The sequence below is a fragment of the Sebastes fasciatus genome, chromosome 22 (genome assembly GCF_043250625.1).
Source record: "Sebastes fasciatus isolate fSebFas1 chromosome 22, fSebFas1.pri, whole genome shotgun sequence".
Taxonomy (NCBI): Eukaryota; Metazoa; Chordata; class Actinopteri; order Perciformes; family Sebastidae; genus Sebastes; species Sebastes fasciatus.
This window is the reverse complement of record NC_133816.1, coordinates 25488559-25508914: the sequence shown is the minus strand read 5'-3', so window position 1 is coordinate 25508914 and position 20356 is coordinate 25488559. Positions and strand designations below refer to the sequence as shown.

The 20356-nt window shown below is 40.2% G+C and overlaps 1 protein-coding gene across 1 annotated transcript in view; it reads right to left on the bottom strand.

Annotated features, from left to right (window-relative positions):
- Positions 1-20356, bottom strand: part of LOC141760516 (uncharacterized) — a 113534-nt gene that overhangs the window by 48457 nt on the left and 44721 nt on the right. The window contains exons 3-6 of the mRNA XM_074623376.1: positions 9853-10094; positions 8981-9110; positions 6970-7077; positions 4742-6518 (exon numbers count right to left, since the gene is read on the bottom strand). Of these exons, the coding sequence (XP_074479477.1) occupies positions 4742-6518; positions 6970-7077; positions 8981-9110; positions 9853-9968 (2131 nt within the window). The 5' untranslated portion in view covers positions 9969-10094. The remainder of the gene's footprint in view (positions 1-4741; positions 6519-6969; positions 7078-8980; positions 9111-9852; positions 10095-20356) is intronic.

Genomic DNA, 20356 nt, shown 5'->3' with positions numbered 1-20356 from the left:
CTCCTGCCAACCACTCATCAGCACCCTCTCTAACTTCACACCCACAACGGAATTAACCATCACTGAGCTCATTCATAAAGCCAAACCCACTACCTGTCAGCTCGATCCCCTCCCCACCATCCTCGTCAAAGCCTGTCTGCCCTCCATCTCCCCCATGATCACAAGAATCATTAACTCCTCCCTCACCACTGGTATTGTACCCCCCACCCTCAAAACTGCTGCAATTACACCAACCCTCAAAAAACCCGGTGCTGACCCAGCTGATCTGAACAACTACAGGCCCATCTCCAACCTCACCTTCATCTCCAAAACCCTTGAGAGAGTGGTCGCCGCCCAACTTCAGTCCCACCTCAACTCAAACAACCTCCATGAACCCTTCCAATCTGGTTTCCGCCCCAAACACAGTACTGAAACAGCCTTGGTCAAAATCACCAACGACCTCCTCCGTGCAGCTGACTCTGGACTGCTCACCATCCTCATCCTCCTCGACCTCACTGCTGCCTTTGACACCATCTCCCACCCACTACTCATCACACGTCTGACTGATATTGGTATCACCGGTGTTGCACTCACATGGTTCTCCTCATACCTCACCGACAGACTACAATTTGTGAAACTGGGTAATCACAGGTCAAGGTGCTCCGCTGTTTCACTGGGTGTCCCCCAGGGGTCAGTATTGGGTCCACTCCTGTTTATCATTTACCTCCTTCCCCTTGGCACTATCCTCCGTCATCACAATGTCCGATTCCACTGTTATGCCGATGACACACAGGTCTACATTTCAACTGCACCCACTGCAGCCCTGCCACCCGCCTCCCTCACCACCTGCCTTCAACACATCAGGAGCTGGATGAGCAGGAACTTTTTAAAACTCAACAGCCATAAAACCGAGGCCCTGCTCATCGGCTCCAAGAACAACATCTCCAAAACTCAACACACCACTGCTCAAAACATCACCATTGATGGCTTCCCAGTACCGTTCTCCACCCATGTCAAGAGTCTTGGGGTCACCCTGGACAGCACACTCTCTTTTTCATCCCACATAAAAAACATCACCCGGACTGCCTTCTTCCACCTCCGCAACATCTCTAGACTCCGCCCATCCCTGTCCCACTCCAGCACTGAAATCCTGGTTCACTCATTTGTTACATCCCGGATCGACTATTGCAACGCTGTCCTCTCTGGCATTCCCATCAAATTACTCAACAGACTCCAAATCATTCAGAACTCTGCCGCCCGGATCATCACTCGCACCAAGTCCTCCGACCACATCACCCCCATCCTCATCCAGCTGCACTGGCTCCCTGTTAAATCCCGGATCGATTACAAAAACCTTCTGCTCACCTACAAAGCCCTCCATAACCTCGCCCCCACCTACCTCACAGACCTCCTCCAGGAGTACACTCCCTCCCGTTCCCTCCGCTCATCATCAGCCGGACTTCTGACCACCCCCACCTCACGCCTCAGCACCATGGGAGCCAGGGCATTCAGCTGCTCTGCTCCCAGGTTATGGAACTCACTCCCCCCACACATCCGGCAGTCTGACAATATCACATCATTCAAATCCCTCCTGAAAACCCACCTGTTTAAACTGGCCTACTCTCTCTAGAACTCATCATCACCCATCATATGTGTCTGTACAAATATGTTTCTGTCATGTCCTGTTGTTTTTAGATTATTTTATCTGTCAACGTTTTAACTGATTTTTGTAAGGTGTCCTTGGGTGTCCAGAAAGGCGCCACTAAATAAAAGGTATTATTATTATTATTATTATCTGTCTGGAGCCGCAAAACATGTGATCATTGTGATGAAGGTAACAGTTTATAGTCTAAGTATATAGTATATAAGTTTAATGCAGTGAGGGCCAAAGAGACAATGTACTACGGAGTATTAGGACCACGTTGAGGGAAAACACATCTGAGATTTACACAATAAAGTCATAACTTTACGTGAAAAAGCCGTAATGTTATGAGAATGAAATCTTAACTTTGAGAGAAAAAGTTGTTATATTACGAGAATAAAATCAAAACTTGTTTCAAATATTTTTTATTAAGAAGCATGTGCATGTCGGTGATACAAACTGTGGGGTGTTTATCATGCCTCATTTTTTATATACATCAACAAAAACAGACAAAACTAGAAACTGAGGGCAAACAACATGGAGACAAGCAAATACAAAAAACATACGTCATGAAAGGAAAACAAAAAGCACAGACACCCTAAGGCAAACAAATCAGGGAGACATTGGCGACATACAGTATATACATAAACAGCTGTAACCCTCCCATCCCTGAGCAGTGCTACCTCGGGTACTAAAGACTATGTGTCTATTGCGTCTTAATTGTCTGTCCCTCCTATAGAGGAGATCATCGGTCTCCAAGTCTTTTCAAATACCTCCAGTCTGTCATTAAGGGTGTATCGGATTCTTTCTAGGTGGAGGGGATCAGTCAGTGTTGTTATCCAGGATTTAAATGTTGGCCCCTTTCCCTTTCCAGAACAACAGAATCAGTTCCTTTGCACAAAGGAGGGAGTTTTACTCTGAGGAAAATGTATCCTGGTGTTTCCCATCAGCTGTTTTAATAAAGTAGTGTTAACGTGTAATTTGACATTAAAAAAGATTTTAGGGTTAATTTGTCTATTTTTCTTTTTTACATTTGGTCAAGATTTTTACTATAAGCTCCTTTAATTCATCGTTTTATTGAATCCACGGCTTTTACTAATTAAACACATGAATAGTACGTCGCCATCTTGGTTTTTAGTCGTCTCCATCTTGGTTTTTAGTTGTCTCCATCTTGGTTTTTGGCCGTCGCCATCTTGGTTTTCAACAGTCGCCATCTTGGTTTTTGGCCGTCGCCATCTTGGTTTTAAACAGTCGCCATCTTGGTTTTTGGCCGTCGCCATCTTGGTTTTCAACAGTCGCCATCTTGGTTTTTGGCCGTCGCCATCTTGGTTTTCAACAGTCGCCATCTTGGTTTTTGGTCGTCGCCATCTTGGTTTTCAACAGTCGCCATCTTGGTTTTTGGCCGTCGCCATCTTGGTTTTTGGCCGTCGCCATCTTGGTTTTCAACAGTCGCCGTCTTGGTTTTTGGTCATCTCCATCTTGGTTTTTTGGCCGTCGCCATTTTGTTTTTTGGCAGACGACATTTTGGTTTTGGGCGGCCTCCATCTTGGTTTTTAGTGCTAGATTCTGAGGTTTCACCTCTTGTTGTTCCGAATCACATCTTCAGACTAGAACAGAAAGGCAAAGAGCAGGAACACAGCCGCGTGGTTTCTCAGATAAGAGGTCATTTTAAAGTGTCGGTCTGCCCGCGCAGAAGATGCATCCTGGCACAATCATGGAGGACGCAGAGTCAGTCTTCAGCTCCTGAAAGCTCATTCTTTTAATAAAGATTGTTACAATTCAATCGTTAGATGATTTCTAATTTTGTATTTTTGATAAGGAAACATGCAGAATGGCACTAAACATGACGTTGGTGTTATCAAAGATGGTGGAACTGTTTTAATGGAACACTTCCTGGCTTAAAGGCAGTGGAATAAAAGTCTAACTAAGGCAAACACACACATATAATAATACACTACATTAATTGTCTTTGGACAAATCCAAACTACATTTTAGTAAAGATCAGAGTCTTTAGCGGCCTGTGGGAGAAAAGGGATCTTCTCATCACATGACGCTAGTCCAGCAGTCACATGATAACAGTGGTTGTATTCGGTGGGGGAGATGGTAACCCCTGTCTCTGTTCATAGATGGTCTCTGGTGTCGGATGTGAATGTCCTCCTTGATTTTTCTCCAGCTGTCGACTCGTGGATGGATTATCGAACGGGTCTAAGGGTCACAGGCCCGGGGGGTCGACTACAGTCAACAGTTTCTGGTCTTTACCAAACAATTCATCCAGAAAATACTCAGCAGATTAATGGATGGTAAAGAATTAAATATATAAAAGGAAGAAAGTATGTAGTCGTAGCCATGACAACACACATGCTGTTTAGAACATGAAGTTACTGTTGGTCAGACTTCAATGTGGAGAGAAGCTCAGAATATAACAACACAGCTATCAGGGCATGGGGAGGAGGCCGGAGGAGACAGCTAGCTAGGCTCTGAAACATGTTCACAACGATGCAGTGTGAATGCGCTGGTGGACTTTAAGGGAACTATCCTGAGAAAACGTTTTACCACATTGGTCACACCAGTACGGTTTCTCTCCAGTGTGAATGCATTGATGTGTTTTCAGGTGACCTGATTGAGTGAAAGCTGCTCCACATTCATCACAGCTGTAGGGTTTCTCTCCAGTGTGAATGCGTTGATGTATTTTCAGGTAACCTGACTCAGTGAAAGCTGCTCCACATTCATCACAGCTGTAGGGTTTCTCTCCAGTGTGAATGCGTTGATGTATTTTCAGGTAACCTGATCTGGTGAAAACTGCTCCACATTCATCACAGCTGTAGGGTTTCTCTCCAGTGTGAATGCGTTGATGTCTTTTCAGGTGACCTGATCTGGTGAAAATTGCTCCACATTCATCACAGCTGTAGGGTTTCTCTCCAGTGTGCATGCGTTGATGTCTTTTCAGGGTACCTGATCTGCTGAAAACTGCTCCACATTCATCACAGCTGTAGGGTTTCTCTCCCGTGTGAATGCGTTGATGTATTTTCAGGTGACCTGATTGAGTGAAAGCTGCTCCACATTCATCACAGCTGTAGGGTTTCTCTCCAGTGTGCATGCGTTGATGTCTTTTCAGCTCACCTGATGTAGTGAAAGCTGCTCCACATTCATCACAGCTGTAGGGTTTCTCTCCAGTGTGCATGCGTTGATGTCTTTTCAGCTCACCTGATGTAGTGAAAGCTGCTCCACATTCATCACAGCTGTAAGGTTTCTCTCCCGTGTGAATGCGTTGATGTATTTTCAGGTAACCTGATTGAGTGAAAGCTGCTCCACATTCATCACAGCTGTAGGGTTTCTCTCCAGTGTGAATGCGTTGATGTATTTTTAGGTGACCTGATTTTGTGAAAGCTGCTCCACATTCATCACAGCTGTAGGGTTTCTCTCCAGTGTGAATGCGTTGATGTATTTTCAGGTAACCTGACTCAGTGAAAGCTGCTCCACATTCATCACAGCTGTAGGGTTTCTCTCCAGTGTGAATGCGTTGATGTCTTTTCAGGTGACCTGATGTAGTGAAAGCTGCTCCACATTCATCACAGCTGTAGGGTTTCTCTCCCGTGTGAATGCGTTGATGTATTTTCAGCTCACCTGATGTAGTGAAAGCTGCTCCACAGTCATCACAGCTGTAGGGTTTCTCTCCAGTGTGCATGCGTTGATGTCTTTTCAGCTCACCTGATGTAGTGAAAGCTGCTCCACATTCATCACAGCTGTAGGGTTTCTCTCCAGTGTGAATGCGTTGATGTATTTTTAGGTGACCTGATGTTGTGAAAGCTGCTCCACATTCATCACAGCTGTAGGGTTTCTCTCCAGTGTGAATGCGTTGATGTATTTTTAGGTTACCTGATCCAGTGAAAGCTGCTCCACATTCATCACAGCTGTAGGGTTTCTCTCCGGTGTGAATGCGTTGGTGTTCTTTCAGGTGACCTGATTGAGTGAAAGCTGCTCCACATTCATCACAGCTGTAGGGTTTCTCTCCAGTGTGCATGCGTTGATGTCTTTTCAGCTCACCTGATGTAGTGAAAGCTGCTCCACATTCATCACAGCTGTAGGGTTTCTCTCCCGTGTGAATGCGTTGATGTATTTTCAGGTAACCTGACTCAGTGAAAGCTGCTCCACATTCATCACAGCTGTAGGGTTTCTCTCCAGTGTGAATGCGTTGATGTGTTTTCAGGTGACCTGATTGAGTGAAAGCTGCTCCACATTCATCACAGCTGTAGGGTTTCTCTCCAGTGTGAATGCGTTGATGTATTTTCAGCTCACCTGATGTAGTGAAAGCTGCTCCACATTCATCACAGCTGTAGGGTTTCTCTCCAGTGTGCATGCGTTGATGTCTTTTCAGCTCACCTGATGTAGTGAAAGCTGCTCCACATTCATCACAGCTGTAGGGTTTCTCTCCAGTGTGAATGCATTGATGTATTTTTAGGTGACCTGATGTTGTGAAAGCTGCTCCACATTCATCACAGCTGTAGGGTTTCTCTCCAGTGTGAATGCGTTGATGTATTTTTAGGTGACTTGATCCAGTGAAAGCTGCTCCACATTCATCACAGCTGTAGGGTTTCTCTCCGGTGTGAATGCGTTGGTGTTCTTTCAGGTGACCTGATTGAGTGAAAGCTGCTCCACATTCATCACAGCTGTAGGGTTTCTCTCCAGTGTGAATGCGTTGATGTCTTTTCAGCTCACCTGATGTAGTGAAAGCTGCTCCACATTCATCACAGCTGTAGGGTTTCTCTCCAGTGTGACTGCGTTGATGTGTTTTCAGGTAACTTGATTTAGTGAAAGATGCTCCACATTCATCACAGCTGTGTAGTTTCTCTCCAGTGTGAACTCTCAGATGAATCAGTCCCTTTCTTCCTCTCCTTTTCTATAGCAACAGACATACAGACATACAGACAGAGAGACAGAGAGACAGAGAGACAGAGAGAGAGAGAGAAAGAGAGAGACAGAGAGAGAGAGAGAGAGAGAGAGAGACAGAGAGAGAGAGAGAGAGAGAGAGAGTCAGTGAGATGCCATGGTGGAGCGACCTATCTAGAACCATAAAGAACATTAAAACATGTCAGTGGAACATAACCCACAATGTTCCAGTCTGACTAATGCACTACCACCTGTGACAACCAACCGTGGTCCCTCTGTAGACATTTGATTGGTCACAACAGACGCCCCCTTGACATTTATTAATTCTCACAATTATGAATTGTCCCGCATGCTAACGTACGGCATACTAATTAATATTAATTTCGAGTATTTCAGGAAGAAGAGGACTCTTTAATATATATAAGGCCTTAACTAACAAAGAAAATGAACCTGCAGATGACCTTTTGGCCTTTTGGAACAGCTGCTGAGCGTCCAACGGCGTCCATCGCAGCCAACATCGCACTGCTGATCCTGACACGTGTCAGCGGGATGGAGCACTCCTTCAACACCTGTAAAATAACAATACAGAAAGACTATTGTTGACACTTTGTCTTGTGAAAAAAGGGCAATTAATAAACATATAATCAATAAACATACAATCAATAAACATACAATCAATATACATTAGGGCTGCACGATTATTTATCATTATTATTAAAAAACTTGACAAATCTCCCTTTAAGGTGCATTTTGAAGTAATAAAAAATGTGAGATTAATTTGTATTTAATTGAGATTAACTATGGACAATCATGCAGTTAATTTATTAATTATCAGGCAACATCCCCATTATGGAGTTGCATTATGGGAAATGTAAAACCCAGTATAGTTGAAGATTAACCCATACCACGCACTAAGTCAGTCATTCATTCAAACGAGAAACACATTGAGGTAGAGACCTCATTTCCTGTATAGCCGAGTAAAAAAGTATGCATTCATACTGTGATTCATACACAAAACTGTTGAACTCTTTCATTTTAAAACTCATGTATAGTTATTACAGATAGAAGTATTTTGATGTCCTTATTGTATTTCTTCTATTCTATAGTTGTGTCTTGGCTTTACCAGCACAGTGCATGCTTCTGTGTTTTTTATTTCTCTGTTTATTGTTATGCACCAAAAACAATAAGGCTAATTCCTTGTATGTGTAAACCTGATTCTGATTTCTGCTATTCTCTCTCTGTTAGCTGCTTTTTATGGGCTCAGATCAGTCTCAATATTAATGAATGCACAAAGGAGTCACACATGTATCTGGTGATTTATATATAAATGACTCTCTCCACAAAAATATTTTTCAATGCACACAAACACAGTTATCGTTATATATAAATGTAAAAAAAACAATCCACATAAAAAACTAAGGTTCACAAATATATTTCTGACACACACAAAAATATGTCTTGTTTTAAATAAATGTAATAGAAATCCACAAATATATGTACTTAAAAGTATTTGATCAAAAACACATTTGGATGTTGTTACATTTATAAACAAACTGCTGTCATGTGTGAACTTCACTGTGTTCATCTGTGTGGGTTTTATGAGATTCCCGACGTGCACGACCCACAAATGCATTTTTTTCAACAGGAAATCATCCGTAGCCAATCAGATGCGCTGGCTAACGCTAGCTAACATTAGCTATGTGTTTGTTTAGCCCAGGGGTCAGAAAGCTTTACTATCAAAAGAGACATTTTAGGCAAAAAAAAAATTGCGTCATGCAGGGCTCAACATCGGACATTTTTTGGATATTTTCGGGACATTTGTCGGACATTTTTCTGACTGTTTTTTCTGAAATCTTTCCACATTTTTTCGAAGTTTTCTCAGACTATTTTTTTAAAATAAATTTTTTGGACAATTTTTGACTTTTGTTCTGAATTCTTTCAACATTTTTTGGACATTTTTTCAGAATGTTTTTCAGACTTGTTTTGGACATTTGTTCGGACATCTTTTTTTGTGACATTTTTCGATTATTTTCGGAAATTTTTCAGATACGATAACGTTTCCTGTCCGTGACAGAGTTAGCATGCAGCTTTAGCTCTGCTCTGTCTAGCTCTGCTTTTCCTGTCAATGTGTGAAACCCAAAGTGTTTCCATCCTTTACTGGATGTGTAGTGTTTACCACGCTGGATTTAACATGGGAGGGTGCAGGTCGTATCCACGACGACCCACATTTTAGACTCTCTGAGGTTTGTTTTGGTTGACGGATACGGAACGGATATGACGTCACGTTACTCAGACTACCACAATAAAAGCGGTAACTTCCTTCTACCTCTGCATAGACTCAGATGAAGCAGATAGATCCATTCCCCCCCCCCAGCTGCCACCTCAGTAGATATTGATGAACAGTTGGAGCTGTTTTCTCCTCTTCTTGGTGTCGTTATGAAGCCATGAAGTCATGAAGTCATGAACACTGACCTGAACATCGGTGGGATCGGAGGACGAGCCTGCTGCTGGTCTTCTGGGGACCTTGTTGCTCCGCTGGTCCGGGTTCTGCTGCTCCTCCTCTGGCTCGCTCTTGTAGTGCTCCTGGTCCTGGTCCTGGTCTCTGTTTCAGAAAGTGTGATGAGTGTTTTATTTCCTCATTGGTTCAGTCCGTATGGAAGGTTTACTGTGTGTCAGATATCAGTTTGTTACTCTGGACTGTCTAAAGTGACTCTTTTATGTGCCGTCAGTCATTTCTTTGAACATTCAGATATCACACAGCATCAAGTGTCTCTCAGCTCAGAACCAAACCTCTGCATGTCCTTCTTCTTTATAACACTGTGACTGTGAACACAGACAGCTGTCAGTCTGTTAGAGCAGCTTAATGTAATGTAGACTACAGTCTAATACAGTCACATTAAAGCTGAATAACTATTTAATGTAATGTAGACTACAGTCTAATACAGTCCCATTAAAGCTGAATAAATCTATTTAATGTAATGTAGACTACAGTCTAATACAGTCACATTAAAGCTGAATAAATCTATTTAATGTAATGTAGACTACAGTCTAATACAGTCACATTAAAGCTGAATAACTCTATGTAATGTAATGTAGACTACAGTCTAATACAGTCACATTAAAGCTGAATAAATCTATTTAATGTAATGTAGACTACAGTCTAATACAGTCACACTAAAGCTGAATAACTCTATGTAATGTAATGTAGACTACAGTCTAATACAGTCACACTAAAGCTGAATAACTATTTAATGTAATGTAGACTTCAGTCTATCACACAGTCAGCGTATCCGTGCATTACCATCTCTAAGTGGATCCAGATGGAGGCTGTGCCTCTTAGTTACCTGTTGCCATGGTGAATCGTAGTATCGGAGCTCCATTGATGATGAAGGCTGTTTTCATCCTCACATTTGATGGAACAAACTCTGATCAGCTGTTCTGGAGCCGAAACCTTTTCCATCTCACAGTTTGTTAAAGCTGCTTTCTGAACCGGGCTCCTGGTGCTGCTCCTGGTGCTGGTCCTGGTGCTGGTGCTGGTGCTGGTCCTGGTGCTGGTGCTGGTCCTGGTGCTGGTCCTGGTCCTGGTCTGTTCAATCAGAGAACAGGAGCACACATTAGAGAGAGCTAATGCTAACGCTAGCAGTGAGCCACACAGCAGCAGAAGCTAACAGGCTAACTAGCTGTTAGCTTGTTAGCATGGAGCTAACTAGCTGTTAGTTTGTTAGCATGGAGCTAACTAGCTGTTAGTTTGTTAGCATGGAGCTAACTAGCTGTTAGCTAGTTAGCATGAAGCTAACTAGCTGTTAGCTTGTTAGCATGGAGCTAACTCTCTGTTAGCTTGTTAGCATGGAGCTAACTCTCTGTTAGCTTGTTAGCATGGAGCTAACTAGCTGTTAGCTTGTTAGCATGGAGCTAACTAGCTGTTAGCTTGTTAGCATGGAGCTAACTAGCTGTTAGCTTGTTAGCATGGAGCTAACTAGCTGTTAGCTTGTTAGCATGGAGCTAACTCTCTGTTTTCGGGTTTAACTCGGTTCATATTCTTCTTCTCTTCTTCTCCTCTTGGACTTCCGGCTCAAAGGAAGCTTGTTAGTGTTTGCCTGAGTTGTTTGCTGGTTCACCTGCAGCTCGAGCTCCAAACGGATCAAAGATCTTCAGCTAACAACAACTCTCCCGCCATCAGCCCGACAACCACACTTCTGGTTACAAGTACTTCCGGTCTGGTTTTTCAGTTTAAAGTGACAGAAAGTCTCCACCTGGAGGTCAGGAGGGAAACTACAGCTACATGGTTTATATAATGTATTATATTATATTATGACCTATTTGTCATAAGCCAGACTACTGAAGTATATATATGTAGTTGATTTTCTATAAACTTTAATCTTTGGACTGATAGTGGTTGATAAAGTCAAATAATACGACATCAGAGGTAAAATCATTGCTTTCCCGTCGGGTCAGTGTTACAGGAACTCTTAGCCTGACAGTTAGCCTTTTAACAAACAAATACCAACATCTATAAGCCACTGAGGGGCGGACGGGAGAACTTGTTTGGACGCGTGCTCTAAAAACAAACCAATGTCCAGTTCGCTGTGTAATGTTGGATCACTTCCATTTATTTACAGTTTCACATCTCACCATCATGTTCTTCCCCTGCAGGCATATATTAACTGTCATCCACAGATTAAAGTGAAACAACCTGCATTAAGGCACCGACACAGAACAGTAACTAATGAATGAGGGATGTTTCATGGTGATATCTATTACATTTTTAAAATTACAACTTTATAATATCATGACTTTATTCTCGTAATATTACGACTTTTTTTCTCTAAATCTCAGATTTATATTTTTTCCTCAATGTGGCCCTAATACTCCGTCGTACCGTCGTACCGTCGTACCGTCGTACCGTCGTACCATAGACCTACAACAATGATAAATAAAAATGAAAATGTAAACGAAAAAACAGTTATTCATTTCCACTAATGTCTTTTATAGATCCACAGGGAGCCACTGGAGAGGAGCTGAAGAGACGCAGGTTGCTGACCCCTGGACTAAACCATACAACAAATTAAAATATTGAACAATTGGATGACATCATAGTTAAATCCCTTCATTTTAATAATTATACTGTAACACACAGCGGTGACATCAACATACTGCTTATCCAATCCCTGCCGCTTTCACTACGCTGTGGCGTCTCCATGGTGACGTCTGGTGTCTTTCCTGTGGATGTGAAAAAAATTAAAAAATATATATAAAAATATATATATAAAAATATATATACTGTACGTATAAATACTTAATTTTATTTTTTTATATTTTTTGATTTAATAAAAAAATGAAAAATAAATATATATATATATAATTATATATATATTTATTTTTATCTATATTTATTTTTATATATTTATTTTTTAAAAAATTTTATAAAAAAATTATAAAATAAATGTATATATATATATATATATTTTTTTTACCTGTTAGAGTGTATATCTCTGTATACGAGTCCCAGGACGACGGTGGACATCAGGTAAGGAGCTCCCACCACCAGGTGACACACCAGTCTGGAGATAGACAGGAGGCGTGCTGCTGCAGGAGCACCAGGACCTGCTGGTGGTGAAACAACCAGATCCATAAATACTGTATCTGATATGAACGTCAAACATGAGGCGGCATGTGGAGCATCTGGCCTCATGACCTGCGGGCTGTATAACATTCAACAGCTTATTAGACGTGTGTTTCCGGAGCTCACCTCCCGTCACGTTTCAACAAAACTACTTAGTTAGGTTTAGGGAACAAAACTACTTAGTTAGGATTAGGCAACAAAACTACTTAGTTAGGTTTAGGCAACAAAACTACTTAGGTTTAAGCAACAAAACTACTTAGTTAGGTTTAGGCAACAAAACTACTTAGTTAGGTTTAGGCAACAAAACTACTTAGGTTTAAGCAACAAAACTACTTAGTTAGGTTTAGGCAACAAAACTACTTAGTTAGGTTTAGGCAACAAAACTACTTAGTTAGGTTTAGGCAACAAAACTACTTAGGTTTAAGCAACAAAACTACTTAGTTAGGTTTAGGCAACAAAACTACTTAGTTAGGATTAGGCAACAAAACTACTTAGTTAGGTTTAGGCAACAAAACTACTTAGTTAGGTTTAGGCAACAAAACTACTTAGTTAGGTTTAGGCAACAAAACTACTTAGTTAGGATTAGGCAACAAAACTACTTAGGTTTAAGCAACAAAACTACTTAGTTAGGTTTAGGCAACAAAACTACTTAGTTAGGTTTAGGCAACAAAACTACTTAGTTAGGATTAGGCAACAAAACTACTTAGTTAGGTTTAGGCAACAAAACTACTTAGTTAGGTTTAGGCAACAAAACTACTTAGTTAGGTTTAGGCAACAAAACTACTTAGTTAGGATTAGGCAACAAAACTACTTAGTTAGGTTTAGGCAACAAAACTACTTAGTTAGGATTAGGCAACAAAACTACTTAGTTAGGTTTAGGCAACAAAACTACTTAGTTAGGTTTAGGCAACAAAACTACTTAGTTAGGGAGACTTCCGGTGGCGCTACAACAAGATGGACGTGTAGTGATGAGCTCCTCAAAGTCGGTTTCTAAAAGTACCTTCTATCAATATAAAATAGCATTAAAACCATTCTCAAGGATGAAAGGAGGGAAATCGCAGAGGAGGCATAAGACTGACAAAAAAATGAATAAAACACAAGAAAACTGTGTGGCCGAGTTCGCTGACCAGAATGACGACGAAGAGGCAACGGCAGAAGAAGCTAACACAACAGCTAGCCACAATGCGCTACTACAGGGCCTGACAGCAGTACTCTCCAAAGAGCTGAAAGACTTTAAACAAGATATGAGACTGGACCTTGGTGAATTCAAAATCGACGTCAAGAAAACTATGAAAGAAGATTTGACAGAGTTTAAAGACGGAGTTATGCGTGAGCTACAGAGTCAGAATGCTAACATTGCGGAGGCGCAGACCTGGAATCAGCCTGCCTGGAGATGAAAGACGCTGCTGACGGTGGTGAAACAGAACAAACTAGTGGATCTGGAGAAATAACCTCCGTATTTATGGAGTACCTGAAGATAAAGAGGGGAGATCAGTTGCTGAGTTTGTGAGTGAGTTGTTTAAAAGTCACCTCGCACTACCCGAGGGAGCTGAGCTCCAGATTCAGCGGGCTCACAGGGCTCCGGTCCCGAAACCGGCGGCGACCGCCACTCAACTTTCTACAGTTTCACATTAAAGAGCTGATCATTCAGAAAGCCTGGCAGCAGAGAATTGAACTTGACGGCAAACGACTTTACTTTGACAACGACTACGCAGCGGACATCATGGAAAGACGCAAGGCGTACGGGCCAGTTAAAGCAGCACTGAAGGAGAAGGGGATCCGGTACCAGACGCCCTACACGAAGATACGAGTGCACTGGGACTCCGGACTGCGGATCTATGAGAGTGCAGAAGATGCAGCCCAGGATCTGAATCAACGTGGAGTCAAGGTGACGGTGACAGCGAGGATGAACACCGGGAGGATCATAGAGGAGCGTCTGAACGAGCTGTTGCCATGGAAACGATCCAACGCAACTGGCGGTGCAGCGCAGCGTGCGAGAGAGAGGCTCACGGAGTACATGCGAAGCCCACAAAGTTAGAACAGAGAGACTAAAGAGATAAGTGTGGTTCAAACAATTATAAACATGACAGAATCGAACTAAGATTCCTATATGACAGAGTCTGGGAATACATCTTGTTTAATGAAAGAGGCACCTATTGAGATAAAGGTATAATTTAAGTTATTACGAATATTATTATTATTATTATTATTATTATTATTATTATTATTATTATTACCAATTAAACTCGAACATTACTTTCAGCTTGAACTGGGCTCTACAGCCCTTATTAACACAATAGACATTTTAAGATTGTGCCTCTTAATAATTTCAGTACAAGGATAAAGATAACAACTAGCTGTTGTTTTTCTTTCTTTTATTTCCTTTTGTTATGGTCTACATTACTTGAAGAAAAATGCGAACTCTGGGCCACATATTATAAAAGTCTTATGACTTAATTCAATAAGTTTGTGAAACCGATGGAGGGAGTGTTGTATGCGCTGAATGTTGGACACTTCTAGTATACGTGGAATACCAGTTTGTGGATTTTTTCCCACTACTAGGGAGGGCCCCCTCAGTAATGAGGTATGTTACCCTCCTCCCACCAACAGGGAACTCAAGGGATGGCAGAGTACATCCTTTGCTTTTGAAGTCACAAAGTTCTGTGTTCAGTTGACGTTCATAAGTTCATATATTTTTTTTATGTATGTTATTTTTTTTATGTTTGGGTTTGGATTGCAACATGACTCCATAAATAGAAATGATAGAGCATAATATTAAGATATTGTCGTTGAATGTGAATGGTCTGAATAACCCAGTTAAACGTCGGAAAGTAATGACCAAATTAAGGAAAGACAAAGCACAGATTATATACTTACAGGAGACACATTTGTCTAGGCAGGAAAATGAGAAGCTTAAGAGGTTTGGCTATACAAATACATTCTATAGTTCATTTCAACATGGTTGTAGAAGAGGCGTGGCCATTCTCATCCCTAACTCTGTGAAATTTGAATGTTCTAAAGAAATTAGTGACAAGGAGGGCAGATATATTATTGTGAAAGGAAAACTGGAAAACGAAGAAGTGACATTGGTCAATGTTTATGCCCCACCAAACAGTGAAAAACATTTCTTTAAAAACCTGTTTGATAACATTATTTTGGAAATGGAAGGAATATTAATTTGTGGGGGTGACTTTAATATCGTGATGAATAGTAAGCTAGATACAACAAACAATAAGAAAAATACCAACCATGTTTCAAAAATGATCAAGACAATATTTAAAGAATTTGGTATAGTGGATATTTGGAGAGAACTGCACCCCTCTAAAAGGGACTATACACATTTTTCAGCACCTAACAAAAGCTATGCTAGAATTGATTATTTTTTCATGAATAAAAAAGATCTATACAGAGTAGGAGAATGTGAAATTGAAGGAGCGGACGTATCAGATCACTGTTCAATTTATCTCAAAGTAAAATTAAAATCACAGGAGAAAAAAACATTATGGAGATTAAATGTAGGATTATTAAATAATAAATCAATTGTCGAGGAGATCAAACAAGAGATTATAACATATAAAAATGAAAATGATAATGGAGAGGTTAACCCCGCTATTTTGTGGGACGCTCTCAAAGCAGTCATGAGAGGGAAGCTTATTGCCAGGACAGCATCTATCAAAAAAGCTAGAGAAGAAGCCTTTAAGAGGGAAAAGGAAAAACTGCAGGAAATTGAACAACAACATAAATCTACACGAGACTCCACACTACTACCAAAAATTAAAGAGATCAGGGATAATATAGATAAATTATTAACCACAGAGATAGAAAAGAAAACAAGATTTCTAAAACAATCCTACTGTGAGGTGGGGCCTAGAGCAACCAAATTGTTAGCAAAAAGACTGAAAAAACAACAGGTGGATAGGTCAATTCATAAGATAAGGGATACCCTAACAAATCAGATGGCCTATGAACCAAAAGAGATTGAAATTATCTTTAGGAACTACTATGAGAGTTTGTATAGCCAGCCCCCGTCTGCTAACATTGACCAAATGAGAGCTTTTCTAGAGACACTGGACTTACCATCAATTGGGGAGGATCAGAATGACCTTTTGACTTCACCCATTACAAGAACAGAAATCAAGAGAGCCATGAGCAGACTAAAAACAAATAAGTCCCCTGGCAGTGACGGCCTACCAACTGAGTGGTATAAAACATTCAGTGAACAACTTATACCACTACTCGAGTCCTCTTTCAATTATACACTTGAACATGGTGAACTCCCACCATCCTGGAAGGAAGCTGTTATATCAGTGATTCCTATGGGGAAGAACAGTGAGACCTGCTCTGGTTACAGACCCATATCAGTATTAAACATAGATTATAAACTCTACACCTCAATTATTGCAAAAAGATATGAACATTTCATGAATGACATTATAGATGAAGACCAGACAGGATTTATTAAAGGGCGCCAAACCCAAGATAACATAAGAAGAACCCTACACATCATTGAACATGTCAAAGACAAAAATATTAGTGCAGTCTTAATAAGTCTTGATGCAGAAAAGGCATTTGACAGTGTAAACTGGGCATTTCTGTATCAGGTACTTGAGAAATTTGGACTAAATGATAAGGCCATTCGATGTATTAAAACTCTTTACCAAAATCCGACGGCAAGGATAAAAATAAATGGCAGCCTGACTGATAGTATAGTACTAGAACGGTCCACCAGGCAGGGATGTTGTCTTTCCCCAACGTTATTCGCAATTTTTATAGAACCCCTTGCACAAGCAATTAGGCAGAATAGAGACCTTAAAGGGATAAAGGTTGGAAATGAAGAACACATCATTGGGCTCTTTGCGGATGATGTGATCTGTTACTTAGAGGACCCTGACACATGCCTCCCTATATTAACCAATCAACTTGAGGTATTCGGCTTCTACTCTGGATACAAATTAAATTTAGCAAAAACACAGATTTTAACAATTAATTATTACCCATCCGAAACTATACGGCATAAATATAACTTGAATTGGAGTTCTAAAAAAATGACTTATCTCGGCGTTACATTAACACGAGGAACTGAGAAATTATATAAAGCCAACTATATCAAAGTGGATCAGGACATTAGGAATGATATTGAGAGGTGGGCTGTCCTCCCACTGGACTTCAGTTCACGAATAGATACCATCAAAATGAATATACTCCCACGACTCCTCTACTTATTTCAGTCATTACCAATTGAAATTCCTGAGAAACAATTTAGAACCTGGGATAAAGTTATTTCAAGATTTATATGGAATGGTCAAAGGCCAAGAGTCCGATTTGAGACATTACAGATTGGGAAACATAAAGGGGGTATGGCGTTGCCAAACCTTAGGGAATATTTCAATGCAGCACAAATTAGACCAATAATCTATTGGTGTGCCAAGGATTATGAAGCAAAATGGAAAAATTTAGAGAGATATGTACAAGGAAGAGAAATTCAGAGCCTTATTGGGGACAGAGATGTAGCAAAGGATTTACTTGACCAGGTAGATACTATTACTCGATTTACATTAGAATTTTGGTTTAAATTGGTACGGAAATATGGATTAGAGAAGGAGCTCAGATTACTTCGATGGATAGCCTATGACAGAAATTTTATCCCTGGCACTCTTGACCAGAGATTCAAACAATGGATTCCAACTGGTGTAACAGCATTATGTACAGTAATAAAAGATGGGAATGTTATGAGTTTTCAGGAACTGAAACAAAACTATTCATTGAGCAACCAGGACCATTTTAGATATCTGCAATTAAGGGACTTTTATGACAAAGACATAAAGCACAATGTAAATTTAGATAAAAATGGGATAGTAAGAACCATAATTGGAGTTTATAATTCAAAAAAATATAGGATAATATCTACATTATATCAGTGCCTAATGGAGAGAAGGGGAAATACAACATTGTATGTAAAGCTGAAATGGGAAAAAGAATTAGGTGTCACTATCACAGAAGATGAATGGCTACATATCTGGAGAACACAACAGTCCACAACATCTTCACGTACATGGAGAGAACACTGTTGGAAGAATGTAATTCGATTTTTTATAACACCCCAAATCACAAATAAATACGTGTCTGTAGCACAACCTTGCTGGAGAAGATGTGGGGCCATGAATGTAGACCATTCACATATATTTTGGCTTTGTCCTGAAGTTGCACAATTTTGGGGAAATGTTCATAAGGTTATCTGCAAAATTTTGGGCTATGATATACCCAAGTCATGTTTGGTACTATATTTCGGCAATATGACTGGAAATACTGTGTTAAGAGAAGACAGATACCTGTTGAAAGTGTTGTTGGCGGCCTGTAAGAAGGCCATTACGAAGAGATGGTGTAAGGCAGAACCACCTACGCAAGATGAATGGCTGAAAATTGTGAATGAAATATATGATATGGAACTGTTAACCCATAGGATAAGAACACAAGAGGAGCAATGTCGAGAGAAGTGGGAGAAATGGACAATGTTTACATGTCAACGACAGGATGAGGAAATTAACCATTGAATATGTCATAGTAATAAGAAAACTTTGTAGAGACAGGGCAATCTATATCCTTTCATGTTTTTTGTTCTGTTTTATTGTTCTATGTGTGTGTTGTCTTTCTGTCATGGAAAAGCAATAAAAACAAAGTTTCAAAAAAAAAAAAGTACCTTATATCAAAATCCATTATTCAACACATTAATCGTCCTCTTAAAATCCCATTATCTTAAAAAAATGAAGGAATTCTGTTTCGCAGTGATAAAAAAACAAACAGCTGCTTTCTGTAACACAACCTGCAGTTTGAATAATAGAAATTAAATTGTTCTACGAATAGACGCTAATAGACGACGTTCTCCACTAGAACTTGTGCATTAAGAAAAAGCCTGTTTTGATATGAGAAGTGTGTTAAAGTTAAAGTTAAAGTAAAGGTGACGTTACTCACAGAGTGCGAGGAGGAAGCCTGTGAACTCCATCCTGTCTCGATGCTGACTGACGGTTAAACCGGATAAAGAAGAAGCTTCATAATGAAGGTTAATAATAACTGAGCGGAGCGTTGAACCACAGACAGACTGTTATTTTCATCTCAGCTTGAGAACTAATGAAGACTTTCAGACGAGTCTCAGACGCACTAATAGAACCAACTCGTTCATTCGGCTTTGTCACAGTGTTGGTTGGTATATTAAGACATGAAGACAAACCACCAACATTATCTCTGTACACAGAAGAACTTCAGAATAACCATCATTTATAAATGGTAAATACTGTATATAAGAAGTGGACGGAGTCACCATGACGTCACCCTCCACTAGTTTGAGGACTACAGTTTTGAATGCTTGAGTTCAGCATTTTGGCCGTCGCCATCCGTCTACTACTAACATCATTTACACTATTTACTACTACCACTACTACTACTACTAATACTACTACTACTACTAATACTAACATCATTTACACTATTTACTACTACCACTACTACTACTACTACTACCATCATGTTTACTACTATTACTACTACTACTACAACTAACATCATTTACACTATTTACTACTACCACTACTACTAATACTACTACTACTACTACTACTACTACTACTAACATAATTTACACTATTTACTACTACCACTACTACTAATACTACTACTACTACTACTACTACCATCATGTTTACTACTATTACTACTACTACTACAACTAACATCATTTACACTATTTACTACTACCACTACTACTAATACTACTACTACTACTACTACTACCATCATGTTTACTACTATTACTACTACTACTACTACTACCACCATTTCTACTACTACTACTACTACTACCACCATTTCTACTACTACTACTATTACTACTACTACTACTACTGCTAGTACTGACTAGTACCACTAGTACTAGTAGTAGTAGTAGTACTGACAAAATGTGATATAAATGTCCATAAATTCATGCACTTAACAAATATCTGAGATGTCGTGGAACAGAAGTATAAAGCAGCAGAAAAGGGAAATACAAAATTGTATGCAAGTACTTTACTTGAGTAAATGTACTTAGTTACTTCCCACCTGTGATTATCCAGGTGAAGCGTCGCAGCTGAGAGTAAACTGAGGTGAGAGCCTGAAGAGACAACGTCAGCTCTCGACTGAAAATACATCTTTTTATTATCAAACCCACCGTCTGACTGCGACCTTTAGGTAAC